The sequence below is a fragment of the Geotrypetes seraphini genome, chromosome 13, assembly GCF_902459505.1.
Source record: "Geotrypetes seraphini chromosome 13, aGeoSer1.1, whole genome shotgun sequence".
Taxonomy (NCBI): Eukaryota; Metazoa; Chordata; class Amphibia; order Gymnophiona; family Dermophiidae; genus Geotrypetes; species Geotrypetes seraphini.
Window position 1 is genome coordinate 60,173,883 of NC_047096.1, and position 19,190 is coordinate 60,193,072.

General features: G+C 42.6%; 1 protein-coding gene across 4 annotated transcripts in view; it reads right to left on the reverse strand.

Moving 5' to 3' along the window:
- C13H17orf113 (chromosome 13 C17orf113 homolog) overlaps positions 1 to 19,190 on the reverse strand; it is a 133,854-nt gene that overhangs the window by 89,234 nt on the left and 25,430 nt on the right. Inside the window, exon 1 of one of the 4 annotated variants that reach the window (XM_033918121.1) lies at positions 11,583 to 11,824. The exons of the other annotated variants lie outside the window; for them this stretch is intronic. Coding sequence (XP_033774012.1) covers positions 11,583 to 11,592 — 10 coding nt within the window. The 5' untranslated portion in view covers positions 11,593 to 11,824. Of the gene's footprint in view, positions 1 to 11,582; positions 11,825 to 19,190 lie in introns of those variants that run through there. 4 annotated transcript variants of the gene reach the window in all.

Below are 19,190 nucleotides of genomic sequence, written 5' to 3' on the forward strand. Positions count from 1 at the left end.
AGTATATTAAGTAAAACGGAGTTGACTAAATCAGACTCTGACACTTCAACTCCAGTTGCAATTGAAGCTAAGGGTCAAGCAAGTATTTGTGACATTAGATAGACATCTGCTTGCCCCCCTTCAGAGATAAGTAAACAGGCAAGATAGACTAAGAATAGCGTAGCTGGTTTTAAGAGAAGTTTGAACAATTTCCTGGAGGAAAAGCCTATAGTCCGTTATTGAGAAAGACATTGGGGAAGCCACTGCTTGCCCTGGATTGACAGCAAGGAATGTTGTTACTCTGAGTTTTGACCAGGTATTAGGGACCTGGATTGGCCACCGTGAGAACAGGCGTTAGCGTGTAGTGCGCTCTAAGCCCACTAGCACAGCTTAGTAAAAGGAGCCCTAAGTGTTTCAATTCGGTATTTTTTGGCTCTTACTGAAATGAAAAGACAGAGTGTGTAGGTGTCTTTAAAGAGGAATATTTTTAGTTTAGAGTTGAACTTTAAGAGATGTTTCTAGTCTAAGGACGGACGGAAGGACGTTCCGTAGAGTGGGGGCATAACTGTATCAAGCCCAGACACATGAATGGAGAACAGAAACCTAAGGAAGAGAGACCGACAGTTGCAGCTCGGGACAGCAGATTTTGGACAAGATGATTCACAATGAGCACTGAAAAAACTGATACCACTGACATTTATAGATTCTGTAAGAAAGAACTGGGAATGGTTACTCATCTACTGCCTGCAAAGTGCTGATAATGGAAAATTTCATTCAGAAACACACAACAAGGAAACTGGTCTCATTCACGGGAAACTCTGTAAATATTACACTATTATGCAGCGTTGCTCGGAGCAGCATTTTTGACAACAGACTCTTATCACCTGTGTTTTCAGAATCTTTTATCCATATGGTTCTTGTATATCCAGTAGACCCCTGTGAATTTGCGGTTCGCGAATTGCGGACTCAAGTCATTCGCGGTATTTTCCGACTGCCTCTTCCAGTCAGAAAATAAAGGGAATGACTGAGTCCACGAATCAGCCTTCTGCACAGCCGATTCCTCCTCCTTCCCCCCCCCCCCATGTCAGCCTTCTGGCACAGCCAAACCGCTTGTCAACCTAAATATTGTTTTTTTTAAGCACCCGCCACCACCCCTGCAGCCCTTTTCTGCCTCTGATCCGCTCCTAAACCGTATTTGCGGTTTTTCAAAATTCGTGGGTGCTCCTGGAATGGAAGCCCCGTGAATTACAGGGGAGTACTGTATATGTACTGATCATGCAATGCCATTTACTTATGCCTAACAAAAAAAAGTCTTCAAAGACTTCAGCTTATCCAGAATACTGCAGCCAAGTTGATCTTTGCAAAACGCAAATCTGACCATGTCTCCCCACTCCTGTCCAATCTTCACTGGCTCCCAGTGATTTCCAGAATCCATTTCAAATGCTCCTGCCTGGCTTTTAAGATCATTCACGGCATCCTTCCTCCCCTAATCCCACTATCCTTTAACTCCTCGAATCCCGACTCCACCAGACCCGCCCAAAGATATAAACTATCCTTCCCCTCTCTACACGGTATTCGCTATGCAGGTAAACTGGGAAAATCTCTTCTCTTCAAAATCACAGGTCTCTGGAACGACCTTACTATCCCGCTGCGAAACCTGGGCTCTCTCCAACTATTCCGCAAGCAACTGAAAATTTGGCTCTTCTCTAACATGTCATTCTATTTTCCCCCTTACTCTTCCTTACTCATGTAATCCTTTTCCTTTCTCTTCTTATATTTAAGTTCTTGTAAACCGTGCGGTATATAAACTTAAGGTTTAGATTAGATTAGATTAGAGGAAGAAGTGTTTTTCGAAACACGGATCGTGTCGGGTCTGTACTATTTAACTTCAAGGACTAATTGTGGATATACAAACTTTTTATTGATTTGAATAAAAATTCCTGTACCTTGTACATTTCCTGCAGTACTTTATGGAGAAAAATCTTGAGATCATGATCCTAAGAGAATTGTGGAAAACAAAGAGGTTATGCAGTGACGTAGAGTAAGGGGGGGAGGGCGGTCTGCTCCATGCACAGTCTTGCTTGGAGTGCTAGCTCCTCCTCCTCTCCACCCCCTTCCCTGTACCATTTTAAGTTCGACGCAAGCAGCCACCAACTTGCTGCCCACTTCATCGCTTTCTCAGACATCACTTCTGGGACCCGCACCTAGGAAGTAACATCAGAAAGAGCGCCGAAGTTGACAAAAGCAGCAAGTTGGTGGCAGCCTGCGCCGATTTTAAAAAAGGTACACCATTTCCCTTCTCCTGCACCTCTGTAATGTTCCCGGTGCGAACAGTAACCCCCCAACCTGCTGTCGTGCCAGCATCGACTCTTCCTCCGATGTCACTTCCTGAACCCATGCCTAAGTGGCGGCATCAGGGGAAGATCCGACACCGGCACCACAGCAGCGTGGGGGTTGTACCAGGAACGTTACAGAGGTACAGCGAAAGGGAAGTGGCAGGGAAGGAGCATGTGGAGGTGTGAGGGGGTGAAGAAGGTGGGGGGGGAGAGGCATCGCCTCCCTGGGCGCCTCTCATCCTTACTATTGAGGGGATGACATTGGACCAGAGTCTAACCATGAAAGACCAAGTTGATTCCTTAGTTAGAAAGCTTTGGTCCATTAAAGCATATTTCGATGTTTCATCATTTAGAATCCCTTATACTGAGTCAACTAGATTATTGCAATATCGCCTACCTGGCAATTTCCCAGAAGAATATGCGGCGATTACAATTGGTGCAAAATGCGGCAGTCAAGCTAATTTTGGGGTTGAAGAAATTCGATCATATAACACCTTCCTACTGACTTCTGCATTGGCTGCCGATGAAGGCACGTGTGAAGTTTAAGGTAGGATATTTTTGCTTTAAGGTACTATTCGGTTTAGCCCCTAAATATATAACTAACCTCTTCTCTTTCTCAAACAACAGACATAAGAGAAGCTCACACTCAAATTTTGTTTCCCTATCAGTTGAAGGATGTAAATTTAAAAAACACCATCAACATCTTCTCTCACATCAAGTGGCATTATGGGGCAAAGATCAGGAACAATTGTTAACGTCTACTATTTATGGGGAATTTAGGAAACACCTAAAAACATATCTGTTCCTGAAGTATTTAGGCAACTAACCTGTACAATCCTACTCCACAATAACTGATCTCTAGCGCTGTTAATAACTAGCTTCTAACTTTGCTAATTCTACTTAATTTGTAACATCTTTTAACCATTGTAAACCACATAGAACTTCATGATCCTGTGGTATATAAACTGTTATTATTATTATTATATATACTGGTAGGGCTAGCCAGAATAGACATCTACGAGTATATTTTGGCTAGCTACCGAAACTCCAAGCCAAGGCACCTAGGTTAGCAACTAATTTTGTGCTTTGATCCCCATTTCAGAATCTGAATGTACTTAGCTGGGGCAAATATTCCATTTGGAAGATCTGGACACCTAGGCCTAGATTCAGTAAACAGCATCCAAATTCGGGCGCTGAAAAAAAAAAATAATGCACAGAGTGCTAGTCTATAAATGACACTCTGTGAATAGTGCATAACACCAGGATCCAAACCCAATTTTTACACCACTTGAAACCTAGTGTAAATCCTTGCATCTAAATTAGGCATGGACCCTTCAAATTTTATAATACCGCGCACATCTTTAGCGAATGCCCCGCCCATGCCCTCCCCATAACCCCGCCCATTTCCACGTATATCTTCACAGAACAGTGCTTAACATGCTCAAATCCAAATTGTTGCCAATTGACACCAATAATTAATTTTCATCACCAATTATTGGCCCTAATTGGCTCATTACTCAAATTGGGCATGTGCACAATTTTGGAAGCCATTTGTAGAAACCAGGGGCTTGCACTTAAGCACTTAGGTTTCTTGTATATTGACCTATTGGTGTACAAATGAACTCACATTCAATATCAAAAGAAAATTGGATTTTGGGTTGCTTATAAAACTATTTAATTAATGCTTACACATTCCAGTCCAGCTTTATACCCTAATTAACACCTTTCTCATGCTTGCCAGGAAGCAGTAACAAATAAATATGCCTGTTAATCTAATGTACTACTGCAATTATAACGTGGAGCCTGAGATTTTTGCCTCCATAGATTTGAATTCCGTTTAGATTATGTAATGAAAGAGGGAATTAGTGGTTTGGCAAAGTTCTTGGCAACTATACAGCAATAAATTACTAGAAAATACATTATTCTATGTTGAAGGGCAATATCACCTTTCTCGTGGCTTTGGTAAAACAAGCAGGGAAAGCATGTGCAACATGGCTCGTGGAATTCTTTCCAATGTTCTACTGATGTGGAAAAAATAATCAAATTAAATCAAGTGCTCTAATACATCAAACTATTAAATACCAGTTTAAAAGGATGGCAGATCCATGAACCAGAAAAGATGATTTTCTCCTTCTCAACACTAAGAGTAAAATACAAGTTATCACACTGAAAATCGTTTGACTACCATACGACAAAAATCTGGAACTCGCTTCCCATAAAGACTCGCACAACCTCCACCTCCATCCAATTCAATAAATACTGTAAATCAGTGGTCTCAAATTTGCGGCCCATGGGCCACATACGGCCCACCAGGTACTATTTTGAGGCCCTTGGTATGTTACCATTGTTCTAGAACGTTGTCCGCCTCACTGCTGTAACCTCACGCACGTGCTTTGCTGCGTCTGTACGCGATTGTGAGGTGAAGTGGAGAAGACAATCGCGTACAGACGCAGGAAAGCGCTTGCGTGAGGTTACAACAGTGAGGTGGGCAACATTCCAGAACGTAAGGTAACCATTGGAGGCAGTGCAGCTTGTGCGTGTGAGTGAAATTTGGCACCTCTCCTGGCGGTAACTACTTGATATAAGATGGCGGTTGTGTCCGTTGCTGAAGGAAGTGAGAGCTGAAGGCGGTTGCGGATGCGACCACTGGATACTTAAGGCACAAGTTTTCCAGGCGCAATTCGGATATTGATTCTCCCCTCCACAAAAAAAGCCTAGAGGACTACACCAAAATCTTGTCTCTTGCAATTGATACTTTAGAATCTCAATCATAATTTTTCACGAGGTAAAACTCGTTAGTTTATATATCTTTCTTTAATTGCTTCTGATAATTTCAGCTATACACAGCTGAAAGCAATGAAAAACTATCTAAACTTCACTTTCTGCATGTTGCACTGCTTTCAGCTATGTATAGCTCAAATTATCAGAAGCAATTAAGGAAAGATTTATAAACTGTAACGAGTTCTACCTCATGCAAAGTTCTCATTTCTTTAATAAGACATTAACTATTGTTTCTGTGGCCCTTCCAAGTACCTACAAATCCAAAATGTGGCCCTGCAAAGGCTTTTGAGTTTGAGACCTCTGCTGTAAATCAACCAAACTGGACCCCCCCCCTCCCCGATATACTGTACCCATATTGTATCTTCATGTTGCATCCATATTGTAACTACCACTAAGTAACAAAACCCTTCTAAAATGTAACCCGCCTTGAATTCACCTGGTGAGGATTTTCGCGGGATATAAGACCACACATAACATAACATAACATAACATAACACGGAGTGCCACTGCCCACCTCATTGCAAAAATAAAATCATAAAAAATGTTTGCAGATAAAGATTATATGGCCTCTCTTGTCTGCCAATCCATACCATCTATAATCCCTTTCTCTTCCATACAGATCCTCTGTGCTTGACCCAAGCTTTTTTGAATTCAGATAGTCTTCATTTCCACTATCACCTCTATGAATCCGTTCCACCCTTTGGTCATGACTCTCTCCACTTTCACCTTAATCCTATGCCCTTTCATTCCAGAGCTGAGGTATGTGTGGGGATGACAGAGCAAACAGACAGGAGGCTCTGCAGTCAGAAATACAAGGGCAAACCAAAACAATGGGGATGACAACAGGAAGCCCACAGAAATCCATGGGAATCCACGAGGATGGGGCAATAAAGTCATTACTACCATGGGGATGAGAGAGAATAGATTAATGGGGTTGGGAAGGGATGAATTGGAAGTGAATTGGGATAGGAGGGGATGGGGATCAGATTTGTCCTCATGCAGGCCTTAACTTGGAAACTTTTCACCAACACCACTTTGATGAAAACTGGTGCATGTATTCAGTAATTTTGACAATGAGGGAGAACATTGATAAAACAAATTGGTGAGAATATTTATTGCTTAGTTTCAAGCATTTTGGCAGAGGTTAATCTCTACTAAGCTAGTCTCATCTATGTGACTGATATTACAACTAATATAAAAGCAACATTTTGAGATGGGGCCTGGATAGGTTTTCACAGGTCAAAATCTCAATCTCGTACTCTCTCATGGACTCCAGCTATCACAAACTGAAGTTGATTTGAAATGACCTTCCCAGTGAAGTAAACTAGTTTATAAGGTCGCTGAAGCAGAGTATATCAACCTAGTGAAATAGTGTTCTATTGACATTAAAATCTGTGGCAGAGAATATGGAGGAGCTGCATGCAATTGATACTGGATCAGCTGCAAATAAGCAGTTCTGATCATATTCTGTGCAGAGAAAGATTAAGTTCTTACCTTGATAATCTTCTTTCTGTTAATACACACAGGGGTCTATATGTTAGATGATCAATCTGTGCTCACAAACTGCTTGCAGAAGGATGCCAATCAGATCTTTCAGCTCCCCTTGCTTCACCAGTGGAGTATAGTGCCCTCTTCAGTTTGTACCAAAGCAATCGATCTCCATTGTAACAGAAGAAGAGAGAAGGAGGGGCAAGGGGAACTTCCCCGGAGATATCATTCTTTTTGTTTTGCTCTGTAACTCATGAAAAAGGACAATAATTAGCATGCACTTGCAACATATATGTATTAATGAACCAATCTGCTGTGTGCAACTAGCACTAACACATAAGAACATAAGAACATAAGAACTGCCATCTCCGGATCAGACCTTCGGTCCATCAAGTCCGGCGATCCGCACACGCGGAGGCCCCGCCAGGTGTACACCTGGCGTAATTTATAGTCCACCATATCTTTATATGCCTCTCTTAAGGAGATATGCATCTAGTTTGCTCTTGAAGCCTAGGACGGTCGATTCCGCAATAATCTCCTCTGGGAGGGCATTCCAGGTGTCAACCACTCTCTGAGTGAAGCAGAACTTCCTGACATTAGTCCTGAACCTGTCCCCCCTTAGCTTCATTCCATGTCCTCTAGTCCGTGTCAAATTGGACAGTGTAAATAATCTTCTCTGCTCTATTTTGTCGATTCCTTTCAGTATTTTGAAGGTCTCGATCATATCCCCTCGCATTCTCCTTTTCTCAAGGGAGAACAATCCTAGTGTTATAAGTCTATCCTCATATTCCAGTCTCTCCATACCCTTCACCAGTTTTGTTGCTCGTCTCTGCACCCTCTCCAGTAGTTTTATATCCTTTTTTAGGTAGGGAGACCAATGTTGGACGCAGTATTCCAAGTGTGGTCTGACCATTGCCCTATAAAGCGGCATTATAACTTTCTCCGATCTGCTCGAGATTCCTTTCTTTATCATGCCCAACATTCTATTTGCCTTCTTTGCCGCTGCCGCGCATTGTGCCGACGGCTTCAGGGTCCTATCTATCAGTACACCCAGGTCCCTTTCTTGTTCACTCTTCCCCAGAGTTGCACCTGACATTGTATACTCGTATTCCTTATTTTTATTGCCTAAATGCATTACCTTGCATTTCTCCACATTGAACTTCATCTGCCATTTCTCCGCCCATGTTTCTAACCGACACAAGTCGCTCTGGAGTTTCTCTCTATCCTCCTGCGATCTGATTTCCCGGCATAGTTTTGTATCGTCTGCAAACTTGATGATCTCACTGGATATTCCTTCCTCCAGGTCATTGATATAAATATTAAAAAGGATCGGCCCAAGTACCGAGCCCTGGGGTACACCACTAGTCACTTTCTCCCAGTCGGAGAACTTCCCATTTATGCCCACTCTCTGCTTTCGGTTTTCCAGCCATTTGCCTATCCATCTTTGTATATCTCCTTCTATGCCATGGCTTTGTAGTTTCCTGAGAAGTCTTTCGTGTGGAACTTTGTCGAACGCTTTCTGGAAGTCCAAGTATATTATGTCCACAGGCTTCCCACTATCAATTTGCTCGTTTACGGTCTCAAAAAATTGGAGTAAATTCGTCAAACATGATTTCCCTTTCCTGAATCCATGTTGACTGGGTTTCATCAAGTCGTGTGCGTCCAAGTGCCGGACTATGCTATCCTTGATCAGTGCTTCAACCATCTTGCCGGGAACCGACGTAAGACTCACAGGCCTATAGTTGCCCGGTTCCCCTCTCGATCCTTTTTTGAAAATTGGCGTGACGTTCGCTATCCTACAGTCGTCCGGTATCTGTCCAGTTCTGATTGTCAGGTTTGCAAGTTTGTGCAATAACTCTCCGATTTCAACCTTCAATTCCTTTAAGACTCTCGGGTGAATTCCATCCGGTCCAGGGGATTTGTCACTTTTAAGTTTGTCGATCTGATAGTATATCTGGTCTAAGTCCACTTCAACTGTGGTGAGGCTGTCCTCTATTTCTCCTGGAAACACTTTCTCCGCTTCAGGTATTGTTGAGGTGTCTTCCTTCGTAAAGACAGACGCAAAGAAGGAATTTAGTTTGTCTGCGATTTGTTTATCTTCCTTGATGTACCCTTTTCTTCCCTGGTCGTCCAGGGGTCCCACTGCCTCTTTTGCAGGTTTTTTCCCTTTCACGTATCTAAAGAAGGGCTTGAAGTTTTTGGCCTCCTGGGCTATTTTTTTCCTCATAATCCTGTTTGGCATCCCTCACCGCCTTGTGACATTTCTTCTGATCATCTTTATGTTTGTTCCAGGCTTCGGTTGTCTTTATGCATTTCCATTTTTGAAAGAGTCCTTCTTTTCTTTTATGGCTTCCTTCACCTGTATGGTAAGCCATGCCGGTTCTCTTTTGCTCTTTGTTCTCCGATCTTTGGAAATCCTCGGAATGTAGAGATCTTGTGCTTCTGTGATAGTATTTTTCAGTAGGGACCATGCCTGATCTACCGTTTCAAGTTTGTCCACCATCTTCTCTAGTCGTTTTTTCTACCATGGCCCTCATGCAATCGTATTTACCCTTTTTAAAGTTTAAGGTGGTGGTTAAGGTTTTGGCATGTTTCCCTTTCCCGATGTCAAGTTTAAAGTTGATTACATTGTGATCACTCGTTCCCAGTGGAACCACGACTTCCACTTCTGTTATCGGTCCCGTTAGGCCATTTAGGACCAAGTCCAAGGTGGCGTTGCCTCTTGTCGGCTCTTTTACCATTTGTTCCAGGAAGCAATCCCCTAGCACCTCCAGGAACTTGGCCTCCTTGCCGCAGTTGGAGGTTGCTAGTTTCCAGTCTATCCCTGGGAAATTGAAGTCTCCCAATATAATTACATTGCCCGTCTTGCATTCTTGTTTGATTTCCTCCATCATTTCTGAGTCAGTTTCCTCCGCCTGTCCTGGGGGACGATAGTAAAGGCCAATTTTCGTATCTGCACCATATTGACCAGGAATTTTGATCCAGAGTGACTCAAGCTTCTCTTTCATTTCTGTTGTAACCATTTCAACAGAATCTATTCCCTCCTTAACATATAGAGCAATACCTCCACCTTTCTGCCCTACTCGATCTCTTCTATACAGTTTGTATCCCTGTAGTACTGTGTCCCATTTGTTTTCTTCATTCCACCATGTTTCTGTTATGCCAATGATATCCAATATGTCATGTCTTGCTCCAAAGCTCAACAAACTCAATACTTTATTAGTAATTTGTTCATACATGGTCAACCAGCTGACAGAAGAACTCCAGTTTCAGACTATAGAGTTGTCTGAGGCAGAATGCAGGCGAGTTGCAAAACCCACAGGGCGGGCCATACAGACACCTGTGTGCATTAATAGAAAGAAGAATATCCTGATAAGAACCTAATCTTTTATTCATAAATACAGGAGTCTGTATGTTAGGTGATGTACTAAAGCAGTGTCTACGGTAGAACAGATGAGCCTACCTGCAAGACCAATGATCCGAAAGCAGCGTCCTCCCAAGCCACTACATCTACTCTATAGAACCTTGTAAATGTATGGAGGGTAGACCAATAGCTGCTCTACAAATCTCTTTGGGTGGAATGGCCTGGGGCTCCGTGGTATAACAAAATTAATAAACCATAAACCATACTTCTGGTTGAATGAGATTTGAGAGAAATAGGTGGCTGTTTGTCACAGCCAATGTAAGTAGACAAAATTGCTATGTGAATCCATCTGGCAATAGAAACCTTGGAGGCTGGTCTGCCTTGTCCTGACTGCTTAGAACCATCCTTGCAGTTCTGAACTTTTTGCCTGTGTTGTATTAAGAGTCGGATATCTTTTTACTTTTTGTAGAGAGATACTCTGCATTTAACCAAATTCAGGGGATTAGTGGGAAGTAAATGAAAGGAGAAAAGAAAAATTAAAGTAAGCACTTTGTTCCCCTTGCCACAACCCTGTGGAAAAAAAAACAACAAAACACCAAAATGCAAACTGAATGGTTCATAAATGCCTTTATAGATAAGGGGGGAGGGGAGAACAAATCTTCAGTTTTAGTTCACTGAAGATCTTGTCATTAGGCTTAAAATCTCCCAGATAACAGGGGATCCTCTGTACACTGTACAACTTGCCTGAAAAGACCCCAACCACACAATCAACTGACTGTTCTATACAAATCCCCCCCTAAAAGACAAGCGGTTACTTGATAAGGTCTATACCCAAGCAATTAACATATTCTCTTCTTATTGTAACACCCAATGCATTTTCCATCAGCGTCTAATCTGACACATTTTTTTATTTTCAGATCCTAATATTTAACCATTTCCAATGAGATTTCATAGCATCGACAACTGCTTTTGGGGTCACGGTAATTTCATAGCTTCTAAAGACGTATAAGATGCATTCAGGAACTGGCAGAAGGCTTTCACCGGACATACCTAACCAGTGTGGTATCTGAGAAGCCCTACCGACGGGTCAGACTGGTCTCTGTCCTTTCCAGATTTTATGCTCTTCCTAAAATACTCGCACTACTGCCCTTTCAGACCACATTCGTTGCAGACGGAACTTCTCGGCTAGGCAAAACTCCAGGATCTAGCAAATCAGTACCCAGGCACCGAGAGCTTATATTTTCAGTCCTAAAAATTTCAATCTCTTTCACAGAAAAATGGTCTGCTCTTAAAGCATATTTGAAGTTGAAACCTAGTTCTTGCCTAGATCACTCCGTCTCTAATGTATGATGCATTACTCTTATGTGTTCATGTTGCATGTATAGCCATGGTTATGTTCTTTGTTCCTTACAACATTCAAGAAATAAACCGAGACTAAAAAAACCCCACAACACAAGCAGTTGTAACTATCACCTATTCTCCTGAAATAAAAAAAGGAACGACAGCTTCTCTGCAAAACCGTTTTAAAGTTCCTGCCGTAAGGTACAACAGACAGGACAGCCTGCTGGAACTATTTGCTTGGTTAAAAACATTGCAGCATTATTTTTCTAGATGGCAAAATAGAATTTACTTACCTAAAAGCATTTTGCCTGTCTTTCGTTACCCTTCACACTGCTAACATCCTTATTTGCGATTAGTGATACCACTGCAGTGACGGATGCTCTGCTTCTGATTTTACACTTTATGCCTCATTAAAAAAAAGCTGGATGCTCTGCTGATCGCCGCCTTAAAGAGGTAAACAAGCCCTGCTCCATAATCTTTCTGTAGCCCACAGATGGGGAAATCAAACTGTAGCCCTTTCCCCCAGCTGAGATCCTGCAAAAACAAAGCTGTGGAATTTAATGCAAAAACTGCATGGGGGGGGGGGGGGGAGAGAGAGCAGAGAGAGAGGGAAGTAGCAGTGCCCTCCTTCCCTCAGAAAGTAGGACCTGCAGGAAGGTTCTTTTTGCTCCAGGCTTGAAAGAGACTCTCCTCCCCGTTCAGAAGCCACCAATGCACAAAAAATAAAACCTCTTGATGACTGACTCAGTTCCAGAGTAAGGTGGTCTTATTTAAGATTTTTTTTTATCCCACTCTAGTAGGTTACAATTAAACACACCTAATGAAAGTCTAGAAAACAAAAAGAATCGACAACCCTGTACACAAAATACAAAAATAGCATTCAGAAGCAGTATGCAAACTTAACAGTGAATCAACAGACAGCAAAGGCTGGAACAAAAAAAAAATGTGTCTTTAGTTTTCTAAGTCCTGTCACTGACATCATTTTACAAATATTAGCAGGTGATGTGTCCGGAGCTCAGCTCCTTGATTAACTGTTGAATTTAGCAGCCTGCAAGATCTCAGTACTGCAGGTTGCTGAATCCTGTTTTAACCTTGCCAGCAGCATTATTCCCACGGCCCAGTTCTCCTGGGCTAGCAGATCTGGGCCCCCTGGCTGAACACCTCCCCCCCAATAACATAACATAAAAATGTATTTATATACCGCAATACCTTGCAGATCAGTGCGGTTAACATGTGGAAAACAGACGGAATCCACCCGAGAATACTAAAAGAGCTTAGAGATGAAATAGTGGAGTTACTAAAGCAGATTTGCAACCTATCCTTGAAAACAGGGGTAATCCCGGAAGACTGGAGAATAGCGAATGTTACACCTATCATTAAGAAAGGATCCAGAGGCGACCCAGGGAATTATAGACCGGTCAGCTTAACCTCAGTTTCGGGGAAAATGGCCGAATCATTAATCAAGAACAGTATCAATGAGCATATAAAAAAAATAAGCTGATGAGAACAAGCCAGCATGGTTTATGTAGTGGAAGATCATGCCAAACTAACCTACTGCACTTCTTTGAGGGGATAAGCGAACAATTGGACAAAGGTGACCCCATAGACATAGTATACCTGGACTTCCAGAAAGCCTTTGACAAGGTACCTCACGAGCGCCTACTAAGGAAACTGTGGAACCATGGGGTGGAAGGGGACATACACAGATGGATCAGAAACTGGCTGGCGGACAGGAAACAGAGGGTAGGAGTAAAGGGACACTATTCCGACTGGAAAGGGGTCACGTGTGGTGTCCCGCAAGGGTCAGTGCTGGGACCACTGCTGTTCAACATATTTATTAATGACCTGGAAACAGGGACGAGGTGCGAAGTTCTAAAATTTGCAGACGACACAAAACTCTCCGGTAAGGTTAGATCTGTTGAGGAATGTAAAGAACTTCAAAGGGACCTGAACAAACTGAGTGAGTGGGCAAATAAAAGGCAGATGAGCTTCAATGTAGAGAAATGTAAAGTCATGCACATAGGGAAAGGAAACCCGATGTACAACTACATGATGGGGGGGGGGGGGGATGATATTGGGGGAAGGCAACCTAGAAAAGGACTTGGGGGTTTTGGTGGATAAAACAATGAAACCGGCGGCACAATGCGCAGCAGCCTCAAAGGCGGCGAACAGAATTTTGGGCATTATCACAACCAGAACCAAGGAGGTTATCCTCCCGCTGTATAGGGCGATGGTGCGACCGCTTCTGGAGTACTGCGTTCAGTACTGGTCGCCGTACCTTAAGAAGGATATGGCGATACTCGAGAGGGTCCAGAGAAGAGCAACAAAAATGATAAAGGGCATTGGAAACCTTTCATATGCTGAGAGGCTGGAGAAACTGGGGCTCTTTTCTCTGGAAAAGCGGAGACTTAAGAGGGGATATGATAGAAACTTACAAGCTCATGAAGGTAGAGAGGGACAGATTCTTCAGACTGGCGGGGGCAACAAAAGCAAGAGGGCACTTGAAGAAATTGAAGGGAGACAGATTCAGAACAAATGCTAGGAAGTTCTTCTTCACTCAGAGGGTGGTGGACACCTGGATGCGCTTTCAGAAGAGATGGTAGAGCAGAGTATGATTTTGGGTTTCAAAATGGGATTGGACGAGTTCCTGAAGGAGAAAGGGATTGAAGGGTACAATTAGAGGGTTACTATACAGTACAAAATGCTTTAGACTAGAGTAATAGATCACTTACAGGTATGCTATAAAGGGACGATGCCCAGGTCACTCCTTCCAGTCCAACACCTTTCCCATTCAACAATTATTGTTATCCTCCCTTTTCTTTACATCTCATCCCTCCACCTTCTCTCCCTCTTGTATTTCTTTCCTCATATCTTCCCCTATCTTTCTTACCCCCCCAATCCCTTCTAGCATACCCTTTCTCCTTCTTTCTTCTCTCTTCCCCAGGAGCTTTTTCTTCACACTCCTGGTATAGATAGAGTACTATAATACAGGTCCTGGACCTGATGGGCCGCCGCGTGAGCGGACTGCTGGGCATGATGGACCTCTGGTCTGACCCGGCAGAGGCACTGCTTATGTTCTTATGGAACATCTTTTTACTTGGTAGGAGCATATAAACCAGGGATCTCAAAGTCCCTCCAGTTGGGTTTTCAGGATTTCCCCAATGAATATGCATTGAAAGCAGTGCATGCACATAGATCTCATGCATATTCATTGGGGTAATCTTGAAAACCTGACTGGATTACGGCCCTCAAGGAGGGACTTTGAGACTCTTGATATAAATCAAGCTCTATTCCTGACCCCCTCCCTTGTGCTAATGCTGTAGGGGCCAAGAAATTGGTAGTACCTGTGTCTCACCCATTCTTCTGCCTCTGAAGTAATAGTGGGATGAGATCCCTTTTGCAAAGAAACTGATTGATATAAAGCCCCAGACCTATTTGAATTATTTAACTTCTGCTTCCTTCGCCATTATAACACTAAGGGGAAGGGCTCTTATCTGTGATACCACAGCCGCTGTACCAAGTTTCTAAGGGGTCAAGGACTTAGGCTAGCCCAGTAGTTGTGACATAAGGAGTAATGAAGTGGTGAGTAGTGACAGGAATCCTGAGGCTTCTACGTTTACTCAGAGGAGTAAGCTAGAACTGAGAACCATCTCACTACTACTTCTGAGAAGAAGAGTGAAACAGTGGAAGAAACTAAGATTTAAAAAAAACAAACAAACCAAACAACCCAGAGGACTCTGGTCCTGAGAAACAGGAGGGGACACAGAGGACATTCCTGGGATCTAAAAGGAGAAGAAATTTGACATCATTGTTCCCACCTGGAGTAAACCAGTATCTGAAAATGCCTTTCTGATGCAAAACTTGCTGGTGGGTGGGATCAGGCAGAGGACAGGCCCCATGGGTTGGCTGGACACAGCCTGCGTGGAATGCTGCCACTGCTGGTGATTAAGGAAGGTTTGGAGGTGGTAAGAGATGATTGGACTGGGGAGGGGCAACAGAGCAATAGGAGTGAGAGATGGCTGGAGTCTGGACTGTGGAAGAGGGAAGAAATGATGCCAGATTCAGGAGGACATTCAACAGCTTCTTGATTCTATCTCTGGAGCCCAGTTCTGCCCCAAGCCAAACCTGCTTTTTCCTCCTTCTTCTCCATGCTCCATTTTCACTCTTAGCATCACCCTAGCTACTGCTCTCTTCTCCCTATCTCAGTATGGTAATTATTTTACCTTCTACTAAATTACAATAGAGGGAGCGAAAGAACGAATAGTGAAGAGAGGAGGGATGGAGTGAAGATGTGAAATACGATGAAAATCTTTTGAGATGTAGGAGATTAAAAAATGAGGGAAAGTGGAGGAGATAGAGAGGTGGGTCAGGAAAAAGGGAAGAGAGAGGGAGACATGCTGACCCCAGGGGTAGGAAAAGACAGAGACAAGACATGCTGGCCTAGGGAGTGGAGGAAGAGAGGTAGACATGTTTGCCCTGGAAGGAGGGAGGAGGCAGTGTGAGAGAATTTGGAAAAAGCAAGGGGAGAATCTGTACATAAGGAGAGATAAGAGACACAGAGGTATGATGCTGGTCACATGAGGAGGACATAGCAATGCTAGGCAGGGCAAGAATAAAGACAGAGACAGTGGAGATGGTGTATATGGTGGGAGGACAGGGGCGGTGCTGGACAGGGCAGATAGGAAAGCCCAGGGAAGGTGAATCGTGCACATGGAGAAAGAAGAAATGTCAAATGGACAAGGAGACCATGGCAAGAGAATCAATAGAAAACCAGATATTGGAGACTGGGGCAACATAAACATAAACCTGATATGATAGACAACAAAGGTAAAAAAAAGAACTTAAGAACATAAGAATAGCCCTACTGGGTCAGACTAATGGTCCATCTAGCCTTGTAGTCAAGCTTCACGGTGGCCAATCCAGGTCTCCAATAACTGGTAAAAACCCAAATAGTAGCAATATTCCATGGTATCAATCCAGGGAAAACAGTTGATTAGAATATATCAGTTTTTGGCATGCACTTCTGTCAGATCTGGTAGAAGACATGGCTGGGGCTTATGAAAAAAGCCTCGGTTATTGGCCTGCAATCTCCAATAGAGTGATGGCAAATCTCCAGGGCCACCCTCGACATCTCTGCTCCCCGTTTGTAAGCAGAAGGAGACACATTGATAAGATGTCATCTCCTGCTACCACAAGCCCAGTCTAATAATAGCTCTTATTGCGAGACTGGTCCCGTGGCAGCAAAAGATATTGTATTAAAGCGTCTCTTGCTGCTGACAGAGGGGAAGGTGGCTTGTTGGTGCTGTGAAGAAATGGAAGAAGAGAAGGCTGTGGAATTAAGGGGTGCCAAGGGGTGGAGTCAAGAGGTGGAGCGGACAGAGCTGGAGCAGAGTGAGTGGGGCTGGAGGCATATCCTGAAATCCCCTCGGCGGCTCTGTAAAAGAGGTGCCTATACCGATATGCTTTCTGAATAAATGGCTGATTTTATTTTCAAGTGTTGTCCATCTGGCACTTCTCATTATTACAACAAAGTCAATTGAACATATGGGGATAGAATTATCTTTATCAATTGACACAGATTTTTTGAAGCAATTAAAGTGAAGGATTTGCTCAACTACTACAAAATAAATTATTAAAATTATTTTCTATTACGTGTTTACTGCAAAGTGCTCCAGGGATAGTTTTATAACTACATACATAAATAAAATGTATGCACATACTCCTCCTTGTGGAGAGCCGAGCAAGTTTTTAAAGCAAAAGTTAGGTGCTAACTACCACTTCGAAAATATCCCCAGGGCAATTATGTGCTTCCATTTATAGTAAACCACCAAACTATAAAATGCTTCTACAGACAGACGCAGGCAGGAGCAATAAAACCCAGTCCTCCTATTTTTATTCACAGCAAAAGTGGAGAATAAAGGCCTCAGTTTACTGTAAACAACCTCTGTTTTGCAAGGTTACTATTCATCCATCATAAACCAAAAGAAAACTCCACTGATCCAACGGGAATGAAAAATCTTTACAGAACTGGAGGTGAACTGTAACTTGCTCGCAGAAATCTATTTTATGTATCTACTAGCTGATGCCCCGGCGTTGCACGGGTATTTAATTATAGCAATAACACTGTAAATGGATTCAAATAAAGATACTTTATAGTGGTGAATGAAATTATTGTTTTACAGCTTAATAAAAAGTACAATATTCAAATTATAATGTGAAATATTTGACAAAATGAATACAATACAACTAACACAAAACGTGATTATAAACAACATTTTTAGTTTCACCTCCTGGAGCAAGAACATATAAATTCTTGGGTGAAGCCACCCTTGAGCAAGCAACATAGAGTTGTGGGCCGCGAGACCCCCAGAACATATCACCCCAGGTAGTGAGGGATCTGCATACCAAGTTGCGTTCAAATCGGTCAAGCCGTTTTTGCGTGATCGCGGCACATACACACACACATACATACACACATACATACCTCCGATTTTATATATATAGATTAAACAAATCATATCATGAAGCAGCCTTAGGGCCTTCAGGGGGTGTTAAGGCCTTAACGTGCACTAAAGGAATTAAGGTACTCTAAATAACTCTTCACCTAACTCCCTTGCCTAAGGCCAATAGATTACAACCTCACATTAGGATAAACTATTAATCCTACCGTTTTACTAGTGTACCCACTGTATTCTCCTAAAAGAATAAAATGATAAAAACATATTGATAAATTTGACCGTTACAGTGCAAGATTTATCTTGTAAACTGTATATTGTGCATATTGATATTAGATCCCTAGTATGTGTCGAATTAGGATACAACTTGTATTAAAAAAACTTGTACTGTACTATGGCAAATTGGAACCTGTTAACTGTATATTATATACGTTAACCTATAACCCGTTCTGAGCTCTTTGGGGAGAATGGGGTAGAAAACAAATTAGATAAAGAATCCAATTCTATATAACTCACCTAGCAAAGATCGGAACCAACTAGTCCAGAGTTAAGCATGAAAGTTAGGCGCCCATTACACTGTAGAATGATGCTACGCATTCTAACATTTAGGTTCACCCTGTTTACGCCAGGGTGTTCTTGGCCTAAATGACGGCGCCCAACTCAGGACCAGGTGCCTAACTCAAAAACAAACCCAAGATCTACCACCTAACCATGCCCACTTTTAACTAATCTACAGAAGTGATGGGGCAGGGTGATCAAACCCCCAGGTGAGTATAAGCCCTCGGGTAAGTAAATCACTGAATACCTCTAGACGGATGGGAAAAGGGGCCAATGTCTGGAAAGAGTATATACCAATGCTCGAAGTATGGGAAACAAGATTCCGGATCTAGAAGCTGTGATGGAAGAAGAGGAGTTGAATGTAGTGGCGATCAGAGACGTGGTTCACAGAGAACCATGACTGGGATGTAGTTATACCGGGCTATAATCTGTTCAGGAAAGACAGGGTAGGACGAAAAGGAGAGGGAGTAGTGTTATATGTTAAAGAACATATTAAAGCCACACAATTACAGAACCTGCAGGGCATGGAAGAGGCATTATGAATCAATTTGGAAAGAGGGAATAGTGAATATATTTACATTGGTGTGATATACAGGCCCCCTTCACAGACGGAGGAAGTGGACAGAGATTTACATTACATTAGTGTCTTCTATTCTGACAATACCTTTCGGTTCTAGGCAGATTACAAAAGAATTGGTCTGGGCACACCCAGTGAGATGACAAGATAGATAATTAGAAGAAGCATTAGGGTCCGGGGATATATTGAGAAGGTTAGTTAGACTTGACAAATTTCCTGAATAGATTGGTTTTTAATTCTCTCCTGAAGATAATTAAAAACCAAGTTAGTAGACATTCAGAATATATATAAAAAAAAGGGAAGTTTTACTA